At 40.7% G+C, this 14,835-nt stretch overlaps 1 protein-coding gene across 3 annotated transcripts in view; it reads left to right on the top strand.

Moving 5' to 3' along the window:
* The window catches only part of rprd2a (regulation of nuclear pre-mRNA domain containing 2a), a 57,315-nt gene that overhangs the window by 21,066 nt on the left and 21,414 nt on the right, over window positions 1-14,835 (top strand). For all 3 annotated transcript variants that reach the window (XR_002257578.2, XR_002257576.2, XM_020505798.2), the window contains exons 2-9: window positions 3,541-3,670; window positions 8,092-8,240; window positions 8,427-8,479; window positions 8,754-8,880; window positions 9,185-9,360; window positions 9,542-9,890; window positions 10,026-10,250; window positions 11,388-11,567. Coding sequence is in view for 1 of the 3 variants with exons in the window: in XM_020505798.2 (XP_020361387.1) it covers window positions 3,541-3,670; window positions 8,092-8,240; window positions 8,427-8,479; window positions 8,754-8,880; window positions 9,185-9,360; window positions 9,542-9,890; window positions 10,026-10,250; window positions 11,388-11,567 (1,389 nt within the window). In the remaining 2 variants the exon portion in view is untranslated. The remainder of the gene's footprint in view (window positions 1-3,540; window positions 3,671-8,091; window positions 8,241-8,426; window positions 8,480-8,753; window positions 8,881-9,184; window positions 9,361-9,541; window positions 9,891-10,025; window positions 10,251-11,387; window positions 11,568-14,835) is intronic.

Genomic DNA, 14,835 nt, shown 5'->3' with positions numbered 1-14,835 from the left:
TATGGATATTGGATGGCTAATTGCTGTTCCAATTGTGGAAGCAACATTATAGATCTAAATTATGTTAGTGGAGTTTTAGGTTATAGCTAGCTTATGTAGTTAACTAGTTAGCTTGTTTGACTAACATTAGTTAGCCAACGTACCTTTCTTGCAGTTTCTCAGGCAGAAGCACTCCGGTGATTAATGTGAATTGTGTTATGCTCTGCAGGGCTTCTGTATTGCCTGCTGGTCCCTGGCGTGCCGTTTCTCATGTAGGTGCATTCTGAAGCGATTCAAATTAATTGCGTTTCACGCCGCAGAGCGTCTGTATCGAGCACTGGTCACTGGCACACTGTGTTTCTTGAGTTACAGCTCACAGAGCTAAATAACCTTCAGAACAGTGTTGAACCCAGACAGATTATATATTTACCAATAAAAGCGAATGTGCTAGTTACAGAACATTATTAAAACTATGTTTGGAAGAAATAGGATGCTTTTTTTTGGTGTGGCAGCAATGATTGTCTGCCGTTGCGCATCGCCACACTTAAATGAATGCAGAGGAAACATTGCCTTGACTCATTCCACATTTTGTTGTTACAGCCTGAATTAAACATGTATTAAATATATGTTTTCCTCTCACCCATCTACACACATTACCCCATAATGACAAAGTGAAAACATGTTTTTTTTTTCAGGTCTTGCCATAGATTTACATGTAGATTTAAGTCAAAACTGTAACTAGGCCACTCAGGAACGTTAACTGTCTTTTTCGTAAGCAACTCCAGTGTAGATTTGGCCTTTTGTTTTAGGTTATAGTCCTGCTGAAAGGTGAATTAATCTACCAGTGTCTGGTGGAAAGCAGACTGAACCAGGTTTTGATCTAGGATTTTGCATGTGCTTAGCACCATTGTGTTTCTTTTTTGTCCAGGAAAACTCAACATACCCATAACATGATGCAGCCACCACTATGCTTGAAATTATGGAGCGTGGTACTCAGTAATGTGTTGGATTGGATTTGCCCCAAACATAACACTTTGTATTCAGGAGTTAATTGCTTTACCAAATTTTTTGCAATAGAACTTTAGTGCTTGTTGCAAACAGGATGCATGCTCTGGAATATTTGTATCCTGTACAGTCTTCCTTCTTTTTACTCTGTCGATTAGGCTAGTATTGTGGATTAACTAGAATGTTGTTGACCCATTCTCAGTTTTCTCCTATCACAGCCATTGAACTCTGTTTTAAAGTCACCATTGGCCTCATGGTGAAATCTCTGAGCGGTTTCCTTCTTCTCCGGCAACTCCGTTAGGAAGGACGCCTGTCTCCTTGTGACTGGGTTCATTGATACACCATCCAAATTGTAATTAATAACTTCACCGTGCTCAAAGGGATATTCAATGTCTTTTTTTTACCCATCTGCCAATAGGTGCCCTTCTTTGCGAGGCATTGGAAAACCTCCCTGGTTGGTCTTTGTGGTTGAATCTGTGTTTGAAATGTACTCATCGACTCAGGGAACTTACAGCTAATTGTATGTTTGGGGTACAGAGATAAGGTAGTAATAAAAAAATTATGTTCAACCCTATTATTGCACACAGAGTGAGGTCATGCAACTTATTATATGACTTGTTAAGCACATTGTTACCCCTGAATTTATTTAGGCTTGCCATAACAAAGGGCGTTGAATACTTATTGACCCAAGACATTTCAACTTTTAATTTTGTATTAATTTGAAAAAAATGTAGAACAACATCATTCCACTTTGACATTAATGGGGTATTGTGTGTAGGCCAGTGACGACAAAATCTAAATGTAATCCATTTCAAATTAAGGCTGTGATGGAACAAAATTTGGAGAAAGTCCAGGGATATAAATACTGTCTGAAGGCACTGTAGGTCCATTATATTTTTTACCAAATACTTTATATTTGGTTGTAGTCATTTATGTTTAACTGAAAGCATTTTTTCATCCCAATTTCTTTTAAATATTGTTTTTAGTTTGGACTTTGGTGTCCCGAAAAAACGCTTATGGCGGCCCGTCCATGGGTTTCTATGGCAGAAATCATCATGTCATCCTCCCCAAATGTTAACCTCACTTGTTATTGTAACTTTCTCACTCATCAATATTCAGGATTCATTCAGGATTATCCGTAATCACGGTAGCATCCCCATTAATGTAAAAGTGTTTGGAAACATATTCTATTCATATTTACATTGTATCATTTCATATCCAAAGTGCTGGAGTACAGAGCCAATCCCTAAAAAAATGGGTCACTGTCCCAATACTTTTTAAGCTAACTGTAGTTGTTCAACCGCTTTGGGAGTCGGATTTGAATAATAGCGTGGCTAAATGTCATGGTAGCCTATTAAATGCTGCTTTGTTTAGAACGCAGGTGAAATCTTTGAAAACTCTTTTTTTGGGGAGATGGCTTGCAGATCTCCCCAAAATTTGGTTTGGATTTGTCTGGTATTTGCAGTGCTTTGTCTTGGTATTATATAGAACCATAACAGTATCGGTGACAATGATGCCGTCATCACCTGCTAAAGGTATTGAGACGTTGGGGTTAGTTTGACAACGAGGGGAAAGCAGGGAAAATAAGGGAAAATATATCATTTTTAAATGTAGAGCCTACTTGGCCTTGGGTAAAGCTTTGTGTCACAGCCTTTGAAAGTGGAACAGCCCAGGCTCTAGGCCAGGGTATTTTGGACCCGGTGCAAGGCTTTCGGCCTGCATCTGTTAAACCACCCAAAACATAGTTTCAATCAGTGCAGGACAGGATGAAGAGTAGCCTAGTTTGTATGAAATGCAGGCAAGTTAGCCTTAGGTTACGAGAAGGCAATGTACAGGTAACTACCAAAATAATGCAAACACTTGAATAAATGAGGGATACAACGTATATTGAAAGCAGGTGGGGTCCATGGTTTAGGTCCAGTCAATGCCTTAGAGGGCAAGGTAAACACCAATAAATACGCAGCCATTCTGAGTGACCGCCTTCAACCTATGGTGAAGCATTTCTATCCTGATGGGAGTGGTCTCTTCCAGGATGACAATGCCCTCATCCACAGGGCACGAGTGGTCACTGAATGATTTGATGCGCATGAAAACGATGTAAACCATATGCCATGGCTGTCTGTCACTGGAGCTCAACACAATTGAACACTTACGGAAGATTCAGGAGTGGTGGCTGAGACAGTGTTTTCCATCACTATCAACAAGACACCAAATTATAAAATTGATTGTGAAGGAATGGTGTCGCATCCCTCCAATAGAGTTCCAGACACTTGTTGAATCTAAGACAAGACTCATTAAAGCTGTTGTGGTGGCTCGTGGTGGCCCAACGCCCTATTAAGACACTGGTGTTACCTTTTATTTTGGCAGTTACCTATATAAACCTAATGCTGTAGTAGTGTCAGTGTCGGGTACTGAAAGGCTAGACAAATAGGATGTTGTATGGTATTTGTGTGTGTAACACTTGGCATGGTACATTTTTGTACAGTTCCGCCACTTAAGTTTTCAATTCAACTATTCTCTCTCTCCCTCCTTTTTCCTGCTCCTTTCTCCTGGCAGCTGAGGCTTCTCACCGTCTCAATTTGTTCTACCTCGCCAACGATGTCATTCAGAACTGTAAGAGGAAAAATGCCATTGTCTACCGTACTGCCTTCGCCGACGTGCTCCCTGAGGCCTTCCAGCTGGTCAAGTGAGTAAATCACACACTGTTTGTGGCCTCTAGATGCTGATCATGGGTCGGTTTAACATTTCCCCCCACTAATGGTTAAGTTTAGGATTGGGGGAGGGTGAGCAGATCATAGATCTGTACCTATCGGGAAACTTCACCCTGGAGTAAACCACACGGCCAGGGTCAGAGCTAACGTCTACAATACTTTTGTTTATTCACCATACGAGTCAATGACTGTCCCAAATGGCATCCTATTCCTGTTCCCTTTATAGTTCACTACTTTTGACCTGCGCCAATGGAGCTCTGGTCAAAAGTAGTGCACTATACACTCAGTGGCCAGTTTATTAGGTACAACCCGCTCATGAAATGTATCGTTCCTACAGACAGTGGCCATGACTTGCTATATAAATCCGGCATCGAGGCATTCAGTTACAGTTAGATTGAATGTTAGATTGGGCAAAATGAGGGGGAAAAGGAGATCAAAATTCATGGCCAGTCCATTCGATTCGTCCTGGACCTGTCTGCTAAGCTGAGGGAAAAACACAAGCAATTCATTCCGATCAGACAGTCACTAGAGGAAAAAGGAATGAAGTCTCAACTCCGATTCCTGGCAGTGCTGTGGGTATGGTAGGGAACACAGAGCATGGAGTTCACAAGAAACGTTGAAGCCCTGAACAGGTTACAGGAGACCTTTCCAGTTGAAAAGGCTACATACACTAGGCTACATGCAGTGATACCCAAGACCAGCTTATCGTAAATTGAGACTTTTTCCCCCTCCCCCAAATACAATCTAGACTCTATGGTCAAAAGTAACTGTTTACCTCTAAGAAGTAATGCTATAATTAGCCGATGCCAATGAGATACATGGACACAGGACCTCCCGGGTGGCACAGTGGTCTAAGGCAGTGCTAGCTGTACCACCACAGATTCTGGGTTCAAGCCCAGGCTCTGTCGCAGCCAGCCGCGACCGGGAGGTCCATGGGGCGACGCACAATTGGCCCAGCGTCGTCCGGGTTTGGCCGGCAGGGATATCCTTGTCTCATTGCGCACTAGCGACTCCTGTGGCGGGCCGGGCGCAGTGCACGCTGACCAGGTCGCCAGGTGTACGGTGTTTCCTCCGACACATTGGTGCGGCTGGCTTCCGGGTTGAATGTGCACTAGTGACTCCTGTGGCTGGATGGGCGCAGTACACGCTGACCAGGGCGCCAGGTGCACTAGCGACTCCTGTGGCGGGATGGGCGCAGTGCACGCTGACCAGGTCGCCAGATGTACGGTGTTTCCTCCGACACATTGGTGCGGCTGGCTTCCGGATTGAATGTGTCAAGAAGCAGTGCGGCTAGGTTGGGTTGGGTTGTGTTTCGGAGGACGCATGGCTCTCGACCTTCGCCTCTCCCGAGTCTGTACGGGAGTTAGTCTTGTCTCATCGCTGCAACTACTACCAATTGGGGAGAAATTGGGGAGAAAATAGGGGTAAAAAGATAGAGTTCAAACTATATTGGATCAAATCCAGACAGGAACTATTATTTTAGCAGATGATCTCAATCATACATTTGATAAAATTGATAGACAATGAAATAGTAATAGCAATAAAAAATACAAATTTAGGGAGCCTTCAAGAGGATGAAAAATGTAATCTCAGCAAATAATTTACAGGACACCTGGAGATTACTATTCACAACTGCAAAAGACAATTCTTTTTTTTCTCAAAGTAAGAAAATCTATTCAAGAATTGACTACATTTTAATAACAATTTACTGAATTATAAAAATGTATGATATAGTATAATTCTCTGGTATTGTGCTTAATTACATAGAAAATACACTTAGCGACAGAATTTGGAGAATGAACTTCTGGACCCAAGATGTATTAAATATTTAAACGAAAAAATAACCTTTAACATTACAAATGTGGACATAAAAGAAGAAAATACAATTTCTACAATTACTTTTGAAGAGAGCCAACAACTACAGGTTAAACTCAGATAAAGCATACTACTTAATGGCAAATAAAACTGGTAAATATCTTACAGCTGTCACAAAATGAGTACATGCTAAACCAGTTATGAGAAACAGATACAAATGCAGTAATTAGAAATAACAACGCTAATAAAGACTATTTTAAAAGCTTCTATGAAGATGTATATAAATCAGAATTAAACAACAGTTGGATGGATCCTATAGCAATTATCAGCAGACAAAAAAATTATCACTAAAAACAGAGATCACCCAAAAATAAATATTAGATACTGTTAAAACATTCACATGGAGAAAAGCACCAGGAACGAATGGCTTTCCCATAGAATTCTATTCAACATTTTGGGACAAAGTAGCGCCCCTATTTACACATGGCAAAACACGTCACTCAATTCAGTACTTCCTAGTTACATGTATCAAACAGTTATTTCAATTATATTAAAACAAGGAAAATCTGGAGTCCCCTGCTGATTATAGACTTCATAAGCTTATAAGCAATAGAATGGAAAAAGTCTCACCAAACTTGATACATGTCAGTCAAACAGGGTTTATTAAAAATACACTTACAAAACAAATACAAGGACATGTTTCAGTTTAATACAATACGTAAAAAAACTAGATTTATCAATAATGGATGTTGATGCCAAAGGTTTTTGGCCGTCTTGAGTGGCCTTTTCTATTAAAAACTTTGGAAGCTTTCAACTTTCCGGCTGAAAAAAATACATGTAATTAAGATAATTATATAAATGTCCTAAAACAAAAATATACACAAATTATACATTATCTGATATAATTGCTTTAGAAATGGGCACAAGACAGAGATGTCCCATCTCCCTCTCCTGTTTGTACTGGTAATTGAACCGATAGCAGAAAGAATTAGACAGGACCCAAAGGTAACAGGTATCAGTATTGGTAAACATGAATATAAACTAAACTAATTTGCAGATGATCTCCTGATATACCTCACCAATATTGAAAACTCAATACCCCCTTTGCTAAACATATTTTCAGAATACACAAAAATCTCAGGATTTAAAATTAATGTGGTCGAATTATATGGAACAATCTTTCCATAAATCTTACAAGTAGAATAAACCTTTTCAGAATGGCATGGCTCCCAACGTTTTATGGGCAACTAAAATTCATAGAATAAAAAGGATTTACATCTTACTAAATCTGAGGGTGGTTTTAACCTTCCAGACTTGGAATTCTAAGGCTTTTACTTGCAACCCAATGCTTTTACTTGCAACGAATAGTTAAATGCACTAAAGAGGAACAATGGGTACATATTGAAGATGTGCATGCTCATCCCCAGATTTTTTTTACATGTCTATTTCCAAAGGATAAAGCGAAGAACATTAACAACTTCATAGTTAAGAACACTATAACAATATGTAAGAAAATAAAACGTATTCTACAAGAACCAATATCACAAGAACACAACCCTACGGAACAATCCTTGGATAGCTTTTCAAAATACACCTAGAAATTTAGCCACATGGAAAACTGAAGTCTGTAAATGAACTGTAAATGACTTGGTAACAGGAAATACATTTCCATGTGACAGAATTAAAAAGAAATTTTGAACAACCTTGAGGGAGTCTTATCTGAGTCAGAAAAGTGGTTCATATGATATATAAGATATGCAAAACCTTGCAGAGAGCATATCCTACTGACAATCTCTTAGATTATATATTTTTCTATTGGAACCAAGACTTAAAAAGAACTGATGTTGTCACAAGATTGATGGGATGTTAGAGCATAACTAATGCAAATACAGTTGTACTCTTAATCCAGTATAAACTAATGTATAGAATTTACTGTATTATACAAGAGACACCATTCACAAATTTTACAGCACCATGGAAGAGTCATGTGTACAAAATATGATTTTCCCTCTTGTTGCACATGTGACATACTGGTAGAAATTAGGTAAAATGGATGTAGGTTTTCCTGCATTAAAGGCCCCGGCCACGAGGAGAGACGCTTCTGGGTGTGCGTTCTCTTGTTTGCCTAGGAGCCGTAAAACTTTAGGCTCCGATTCATTAAAGAAAAAATCTTCGTCCAATTCAAGTTGAGTAATCGCTGTTCTGATGTCCAGAAGCTCTTTTCGGTCATAATGTTTTTGCCACCGTATGTTAATGTAAAACAAAAGGTACAAAAAAACGCACATTAATTATAAACAAATACCACAATTGGTTAGGAGCATGTAAAATGGCATCAATCGCCATTCTCTCAATCTGCAGCAACTGCGTGATGTCATCGTGTCAGCATGGACCAACATCCCTGTGGAATGTTGTAGAATCCACACCCGAAGAAATCGGGGTGTTCTGGAGGCAAAGGGCGTTCCGACCCGGTACCTCATTGTGGTTGAAATAAGGAGAGTTTGATCTTCTCATCAGGGCTACTCTATCACTTTACACATCATTGCCATGTCAGTGATTAACTTTTCTGTCTCCTGTCCTGCAGTAATGTGGGAGACTCTAAGGTGATGAAGTCAGTGGACAGGATATTATCCATCTGGGAGGAGAGGAGTGTGTACAAAGAGGAGCTCATAGCTGAGCTGAGGGCCAGTCTGGTCAAAGAGGAGTCACCTGCTGCTTTAGAAACACCTAAAGGTGAGTGAATCAGTTCTAACCATGTACCACCAGCAGAGTGTCTTTCGAAATTGTACAAATGTCAAGATAATGAGGCATCATGTTTATTGTTGTACTTCACTTTTAATTGTGTGGCATTTTAGCTGTTCTGTTCAATGCTTGTGTGTTGTGTTAAGAAATGTCCTTGACAAAGTTATGTAATTTCAGCTCCAGTCAACCCTAAAGCTGCTCTTCAATCTAAGATTGTAGCTGAATTTGTTGTAAGTGTCCACTACCCACTATAGGATATATTCTATGTTCTGCTCTGTTTGGCTTCTTTTTTTAAATCTCAATTGTATATACAGAATTTTTTTACTGCATATCCTCTCTAGAAATGACCAAATCATACCAAATGAACTGTAACTACTGTACTATGAGAACTGTAAATACTTCAAGTAAATGCTTGTACTACAAAGCTAGTATGTTGAGTTGAACTTGACCTTAACTATTACCATGTCCTGTGGTTTGGCTCTCTGACGGTGTCCTGTCATGCAGCCCCAGGCATTCATCGATCATCTCTCTAAGTACCACAGCTCTGTGGAGGAAGTGGCGCTAAAGGAGAAACAGCTGGCAGCCATGAGGGTGGACGTCTGCAGCACCAAGGACCTCAAGAGACTGAAAGGTAACAAGGTTTAGGCTGACACAGAACCTCCTGCAAAGTCGTCCATGAGCATTGGCCCTGTCTGTGTCCCAAATTGCACCTTATTCCCTAAACAGTGCAACTTTTGACCAGGGCCCACGTCCTCCTGTAATGTTGTCAATGAGCATTGGCACAGGAACTGGAAAAGACACGAGGCATCTCTTACTACTCAGAAAGAAAAGACCTTGACCCATATCTGGCCCCTCTGACCTAGGAGGAGATGAGGCTTGTTTTTAGCCTGACCAAGTCTTTATTATTTCTCTCTCCAAACCAACCACCCCTTCAGATAAGGCAGGGGGAAAGAGGCACTCCAAGGACTTTGAGGATGGCAGTGCGAAGCTAAAGGAGTTTGTGGCCTTCCTTGACCGGCAGATCAAAGGAGGGTCCCCTCTGTTGAATGCTCTTGGCAACGCAGACATTTTCTACGAGATGCAGTATAAGGAGGTCAAGATAGTCGCCAATGTGAGTAGCTGAACTAGATGGTGTCCGTAATGCCTTTGCATCTGTTGTGAAAGGTTGAAAGCGGTTCTCTTTGGTTTTAGTGGTGGGCTTTAGTAGTAAGACTTGAGTTGCATAGATTTGTAAAAAAATAATTGGCCATGTGTTTGAGTCTGAGTGTTTTTAAAAAAAACTTCTATTTAAGGCCTACAAGACGTTTGCCAACCGGGTGTCCCACCTCAAGCGTAAGCTGGACAGCCTCAAGGCCACCTTACCAGACCTGGATGATTCGCCCCTCCCCTCGCCCTCGATGGACGCCCCGTCCCCCAATGGCTCAGAGTCCCCCTTCCGTGGCCTGGCCGACCCAGAATTTGACTTGGATGGCCTGGCCATGGATGATGAGGCGGAAATCACTCTGGGGGAAGCACCCAGCCCCCTGTCCTCCCCCGGTGGCTCCCCAAAGCAGGGCTTCACTGTTGGGGAGTCAGACAACCGCGATGTGGAGGACATGGAGCTTTCGGATGAGGAAGAGGCAGAGAGCGTCGGTATCATAGGTGAGGGGGAATGGCAGGTGATGCAGAGCAGGGATTGGGCGCAGGGTGTTAAGGGACAGGATGTATTACTTTTATGTGCCTCATTATAGCTATAAGACTAGATTGTATTGCAACTTGTTTCCTCTGTTTTCACAGTTGAGGAGCGAGTTGAAAGTCCCGTCCCATCTCCAGACCCCATTCCTGTGCCTGTTGTCACACCGCTGGCCACAGAGGCAAAGCCTGTCCCACAGGCCACACCTTTCCCTGCTCTCATGATCCCAGTGACCCCTATAACCAACCTATCAGGCAACCTCGCCAATGTAGACCTGGGTAAAATTAGCTCTATCCTCAGCAGCATCACCTCTGTCATGAAGAAACCAGGTGAGAAACTTCAGTTATTGTAACATCATAAAGGCACTACATGCAGGCAGCCACTATTGCATCAACGGCACCGTTATTCTGATGGCACATCATAAGCACCATTACATCATCAACACTGTTATTCTGATTTTGCAGTCCAAGGTTGGGGTCAATTCAACCTTTGAATAAAAATTTCAGAAGCAGAATTTTGTTTAATTTGAATTAAAAGTATAATTTTATTAAAGTAAATTAAACTATGAAGTGAAAGTCTCATTCCTTTGACAAATATTTTACCAAAAGCATGTAAGTGAAATATAAATTATTGAAGACAACCTACAAAATTATCTTAGAATATTTCTTGTTTTAGGGGAATGAGTTCAAAATGAAATGGTTCAACCATGTGTTAAACGTAGTATTGGCTACCATACATTATGTATAGTGATGTATGTACAGATAAATAATAGCCATTTACATTGAACAAAAATGAGCTGAAATAAAAGATCCCAGACTCATACTCATTGGCTGGGCCTAGCTCCCCAGTGGGTGGGCCCAGGCCCACCCATGTCTGCACTCCCTGTGAAATCCATAGATTAGGGCCTAAAGAATTTCAATTGAATGATTTGCTTATATGAACTGTAACTCAGCAAAATCTTGGAAATTGTTGCATGTTGCGTTTTATATTTGTGTTCAGTATAAATAGCCGTTACCTATTTGAATTTCATTGAATTCAATTAAATTTCCTTTAATTTAAATTGTGTTTTCTGTGGGGTGTGGTCAATTAAAATGTAATACAATAATTGAATTATAATTAAATTCACAGTTCAATTCAGAATCGACGCTGTTATTCTTATGTCACTTGTAGCCTAGTATTGTTCCTTTAGCTACTGTTACATCCTCAAAACATCCTGTTGATTGTGACAACCATAACATTCTATTACATTACTATTACATTGTTAAACAGCATTTGACATCACAACATCTTGTGAAGTCAGTGTAACTGAGAAACCAGTTTTTAGAGCATTTACCAACTATTCAGTCTGCTGGTCATTAACAAGGTTCCGTCACGGTGATCATCGACAATACATATTCCACTACCCCATGAGAGGATAATAAATGGCCAATTGCAAAATTTTAATCTGTATTTTCCTCCCTCTCCAGGAATGAGTCCAGGTGCTTCTTTGGTCTGCCCCTCCTCTCCAGCCAAGACCACCCCTCCTGCCCCAGTAGCCCCCCAGGTAGCCAGCCCTCTGGCCAGCGTCCTATCCAAAGTAGACATGACTCCAGAGGCGCTCCTCAGTGCACTCTCCAAAACCCAGGAGCAGGCCAGCGGGCGACATGGTGAGAAACTGGGGTAGAGCAAATGTCAAAGAGCGACTGAACTCATCGATCCCCCATGTTTTTCTGTTGCTCATGAAGAAAAACATGATTTCAGTCTTGAGGGTGTGGTTTGATGTGAGTGTGTTATCATACCCTGGCAGTTACTGATGTTTGTAGCTCTTGAGACACCGTAGCAACAAACTAGCCTACCACTTCCTCAAAACAGTCAGAAGAAATAAATCAGAAAAACATTTGGACTTTTTTGCATAGGAGGTTTTAAACACACAACTTTACATCTAGCTAAGGTGTTTGGTGCAGTATTTCTTAAGTAACAAAAAATGTGCCTGGAAACTAGTAGTGCTCTGCAGACTATAGAGTCTGCTGCTACTATCTATTACCAGAGTATGCATCTGTCTGGCACATCTGTCATGTTTCATAGTGAATCGCATTACAAAAAAGGTCGCTGTGGGACACAAGATGCAAGATTGTATTCTTTAAAAATAATGAGTGGCAGATGGGATACAAGTAAGTGTGCATCACCTCAATTCTAATTTAGCATAAAACAGTGGCAGACTCGGTGCTTAACTTGGGCAGGTCATAGAACTAAGTATCGGCACCTCACATTGTCTACTGCTTGAGTTCCTGCACCTCTACAGTGCCTTCAGAAAGTATTCAGACCACTTGACTTTTTCCACATTTTGTTACGTCACCGCCTGAATTTAAAATGGATTCAATTGAGATTTTGTGTCACTGGCCTACACACACTAACACATGAAGTCAAAGTGGAATGATGTTTTTAGAGATGTTTACAAATGAATTCAAAATGAAAAGCTGAAATATCTTGTGTTATTAGGTATTCAACCCCTTTGTTTTGGCAAGCCCAAATAAATGAAGGAGTAAAAATGTGCTTAACAAGTCACAATGAGTTGCATGAACTCACTCTGTGTGCAGTAATAGTGTTTAACATGATTTTTTATGACTACCTCATCTCTCTACCCCACACATACAATTATCTGTAAGGTCCCTCCGTCGAGCAGTGAATTAAAAAGTGTATTCAACCACAGGGAGGTTTCCCAATGCCTTGCAAAGAAGGGTACCTATTGGTAGATGGGTACAACAAAAGCAGACATTGAATATTCCTTTGAGCATGGTGAAGTTATTAATTACACTTTGATGGTGTATCAATACACCCAGTCACTACAAAGATTCAGGCGTCCTTCCTAACTCAGTCCCTGGAGAAGAAGGAAACCGCTCAGGGATTTCACCATGGGGCCAATGGTGACTTTGTCACACCCTGACCTTAGTTTGCTTTGTTTTCTTTATTATTTTGGTTAGGTCAGGGTGTGACAAGGGTGATATGTGTTTTTGTATTGTCTGTTTTTTTTTGTAAGTCTATGGGTTTTCACTAGTCTAGGTATTTATATGTCTATGTTTGCCTAGATTGGTACTCAATTAGAGGCAGCTGTTTATCGTTGTCTCTGATTGGGAACCATATTTAGGCAGCCATATTCCTTGGGTTATTTCGTGGGTCATTGTCTATGTGTTAGTTGCCTGTGTCAGCACTATATTTAGCTTCACGGTCGTTTTTGTAGTTTAAGTGTTTCTTCGTCTTCATTAAAATAATATGTATTCATATCACGCTGCACGTCTCCTCCATACATCGAACGTGACAGACTTTAAAACAGTTACAGAATTCAATGGCTGTGATAGAACACTGAGGATGGATCAACAACATTGTAGTTACTCCACAATACTAACCTAAATGACAGAGTGATAATAGAATACAAATATTCCAAAACATGCATCCTGTTTGCAATAAAGCACTAAAGTAAAACTGCAAAGAAATTGACATTTGGTCCTGAATACAAAGCGTTATGTTTGGAGCAAATCCAACACATCACTGAGAACCACTCTTCATATTTTCTTTATTTTTTATATATATTTTTAATCCCTTTTTCTCTCCAATTTCGTGGTATCCAATTCGTAGTTAGTCTTGTCCATTGCTGTGACTCCCGAGAGCTGTGCGTTCCCTGAAACGCAACTCAGCCAAGCACTGCTTCTTGACACAAGCCCGCTTAACCCGGAAGCCAGCCGCACCAATGTGTCGGAGGAAACACTGTACACCTGGTGATCGTGTCAGCGTGCACTGCACCTGGTCCTCCACAGGAGTCGCCAGTTGCGCGATGGGACAAGAACATCCCTGCCGGCCAAACCTTCCCCTAACCCAGACGACGTTGGGCCAATTGTGTGCCGCCCCATGGGTCTCCCAGTCGCGGCTGGCTGCGACAGAGCCTGGACTCAAACCAGCATCGCTAGTGGCACAGCTGGCACTGCGATGCAGTGCCTTAGACCACTGCACCACTCGGGAGGCCCCCTTCATATTTTCATGGTGGTGGCTGCATCATGTTATGCTTGTAATTGGCAAGGGAGTTTTTTGGGGTGATAAAAATTAACAGAATAGAGCTAAGCACAAGAAAAGAAGGATACCTGGTTGTCTGCTTTCCAACACACTGCAAAACAAATTCACATTTCAGTGGAAATATACACTGGAGTTGAAGAATTGTAAAGATTATGTGCAAATATTGTACAATCCTGGTGTGCAAAGCCCTTTGGGACTTACCCAGAAAGACTCTCGGCTGTAATTGCTGCCAAAGGTGATTCTAACATGTATTGTCTCAGGGGTGTGAATACTTGAAATAAATTGTTCTATTTCTGTATTTCATTTTATATACATTTGCAAAAATGTTTAAATGTGTTTACACTTTGTCATTATGGGGTATTTTGTGTGTGTGTGTGTAGATGGGTGAGAGAAAAAACAGATATTTAATCCATTTGAATTCAGGCTGTAACATAACAAAATGTGGAATAAGTCAAGTGTTATGAATACTTTCATAAGGCACTGTAAAGTGGCCACTCCATAAAGGGCTCATGGACCAAGTGTTCTTTCAACAAATCCAACAAAACTCAGTTTTTCAATATACAGTGCATTTGGAAAGTATTCAGACCCCTTCACTTTTTCCACATTTTGGTATGTTACAGCCTAATTCTAAAATTTATTAAATATATTTTTTTTCTCTCACCCATCTACAAATACACACACACATAGTACCCCATAATGACATCAATCTACACACGATACCCCATAATGACAAAGCAAAAACAGTTTTTTTTGTGTGCAAATTTATTTCTTTTTTATAATGAAAAACTGATACCTTATTTACACAAGTATTCAGATCCTTTGCTATGAGACTCGAAATTGAGTTCAGGTGCATCCTGTTTCCATTGATCA

The sequence above is a fragment of the Oncorhynchus kisutch genome, linkage group LG17 (genome assembly GCF_002021735.2).
Source record: "Oncorhynchus kisutch isolate 150728-3 linkage group LG17, Okis_V2, whole genome shotgun sequence".
NCBI lineage: Eukaryota > Metazoa > Chordata > Actinopteri > Salmoniformes > Salmonidae > Oncorhynchus > Oncorhynchus kisutch.
The sequence above is the reverse complement of the archived record's forward strand: the minus strand, read 5'-3'. Positions and strand labels throughout refer to the sequence as shown.